Source organism: Echinococcus granulosus, assembly GCF_000524195.1.
Source record: "Echinococcus granulosus chromosome Unknown EG_S00710, whole genome shotgun sequence".
In the NCBI taxonomy this organism is placed as follows: Eukaryota; Metazoa; Platyhelminthes; class Cestoda; order Cyclophyllidea; family Taeniidae; genus Echinococcus; species Echinococcus granulosus.
The window spans coordinates 1-1346 of NW_020171084.1; the positions used below are offsets into that span (position 1 = coordinate 1).

Consider the following 1346-nt stretch of genomic DNA (forward strand, 5'->3'; position numbering starts at 1 on the left):
AACAGGAACTTCCTTCAAGCAAACTTATTTTGCCCGATTTGGACCAAATGATTTTTAGTAAAAGTATAACAGCAAAGATTGCAATTGTAGGGTTTAATTTCATAGTTGAGCGTAATTTGACGAACAAATTAAAAAAACAACTGCAAACGTTGAACTCAAAACATGTCACATAATATTCAAGTAGGCATGCTTGCCAAGAGGCAGTACATATAAAAGAAGGTTGACACACTCTTCGAGCAAAGCAACAGCTTGAAAAGGCACAGATTTGCCTCTGCGACTGCCAGTTTGCCTGAAGGCTCGAGAAGTACTGGCAGCGAAACAGTCTTGAGTTTTACCGACAGCCACTTTACAGAGGAGAAGGCACTGGGCGAGGTACAGCAGTAATCAGCGGATTTGCTCACCACGTCGGAGAAGCAGGCGCCCTTGCTCAACAAATACCCCGTCGAAGGCGCATCAAAAGGTGCTACTTGCAAACCTTGTGCCCTACCAAGCAAGAACGACGAGGGGCTCACAGATAAGTAATTATAGCTACTAAAATAGATTTAAGTGGAAGAAGAGTACCCACAGAATGCCTGTCCGGTCTGTGCGACGAGAACAGCGCCAGAGCATCATGCGATTGTTCAGCACCTTTATACGCTCCGACTCCCCGTCCCTCAAAAAAGGCGTCTATCACCTCCGAGGTATCGATGGAATGCGTTGGAGCGTGAGCGATTTACAGGTAGTCCGCAACCTGTTAAAACTTCCCCAAGCCCCAATTCAAGGGCTGACTGTATAATCAGAAAAGAGTCCCTATTAAGACATTGATTGAAAAAGCTCAATGTACAGACCTCAATCTGATTCTTGAGTTCCTCATAGTGCTCATCAAGGGGGTTGATGTCGGAGACACTAGCCTTTATAAGGAAATAGGCTACATCCAGATTCAGTCATTCATTTAACATTCGAGACTTGGTTTCGATCACCTTCAAGCTGTACAACAAGGGTACCACCTTTAGATCAAAGTCGTGCAGAATGCGCGCATCGAAGCGCATTGTGCTGCCAATCAAGCTACTCATGTCTAGCCCTCCGATCGGAATTTTTGAAGCTAGTAAGTTAGAAATCGCTTAAACACCATAGTTTCCTGAACCATTTGCACTCGTGACATCTTCCACAGTGGCATTACCCTAACAATAATCTACAAAAGGACACAAACTGGGATGCACGCTCGAACCCTTTGTGAGAGCTCGACATTAAGAGTCAAGACCTACCTCAAACTCCAGCAGGGCATCAGTCATTAAGGCGATGTCGAAAAGGAAATGAATGAGTTCCCAACGTCGGGTTCCCAGCTCCAATGACACCTGCTGCATGAG

The 1346-nt window shown here is 45.2% G+C and overlaps 1 protein-coding gene across 1 annotated transcript; it reads right to left on the minus strand. All coding sequences in view use genetic code 11, as the record gives it.

Moving 5' to 3' along the window:
- Nucleotides 1-176: 176 nt before the first annotated feature.
- On the minus strand, nucleotides 177-1052 carry EGR_11280 (Poly [ADP-ribose] polymerase; the record flags this gene model as incomplete). The annotated part of the gene is made up of 4 exons (XM_024500521.1): nucleotides 177-483; nucleotides 566-666; nucleotides 828-890; nucleotides 960-1052. The coding sequence occupies 4 exons, from the start codon at nucleotides 1050-1052 to the stop codon at nucleotides 177-179; spliced, it is 564 nt and encodes a 187-aa protein (XP_024345065.1).
- Between the last annotated feature and the right edge of the window lie 294 nt (nucleotides 1053-1346).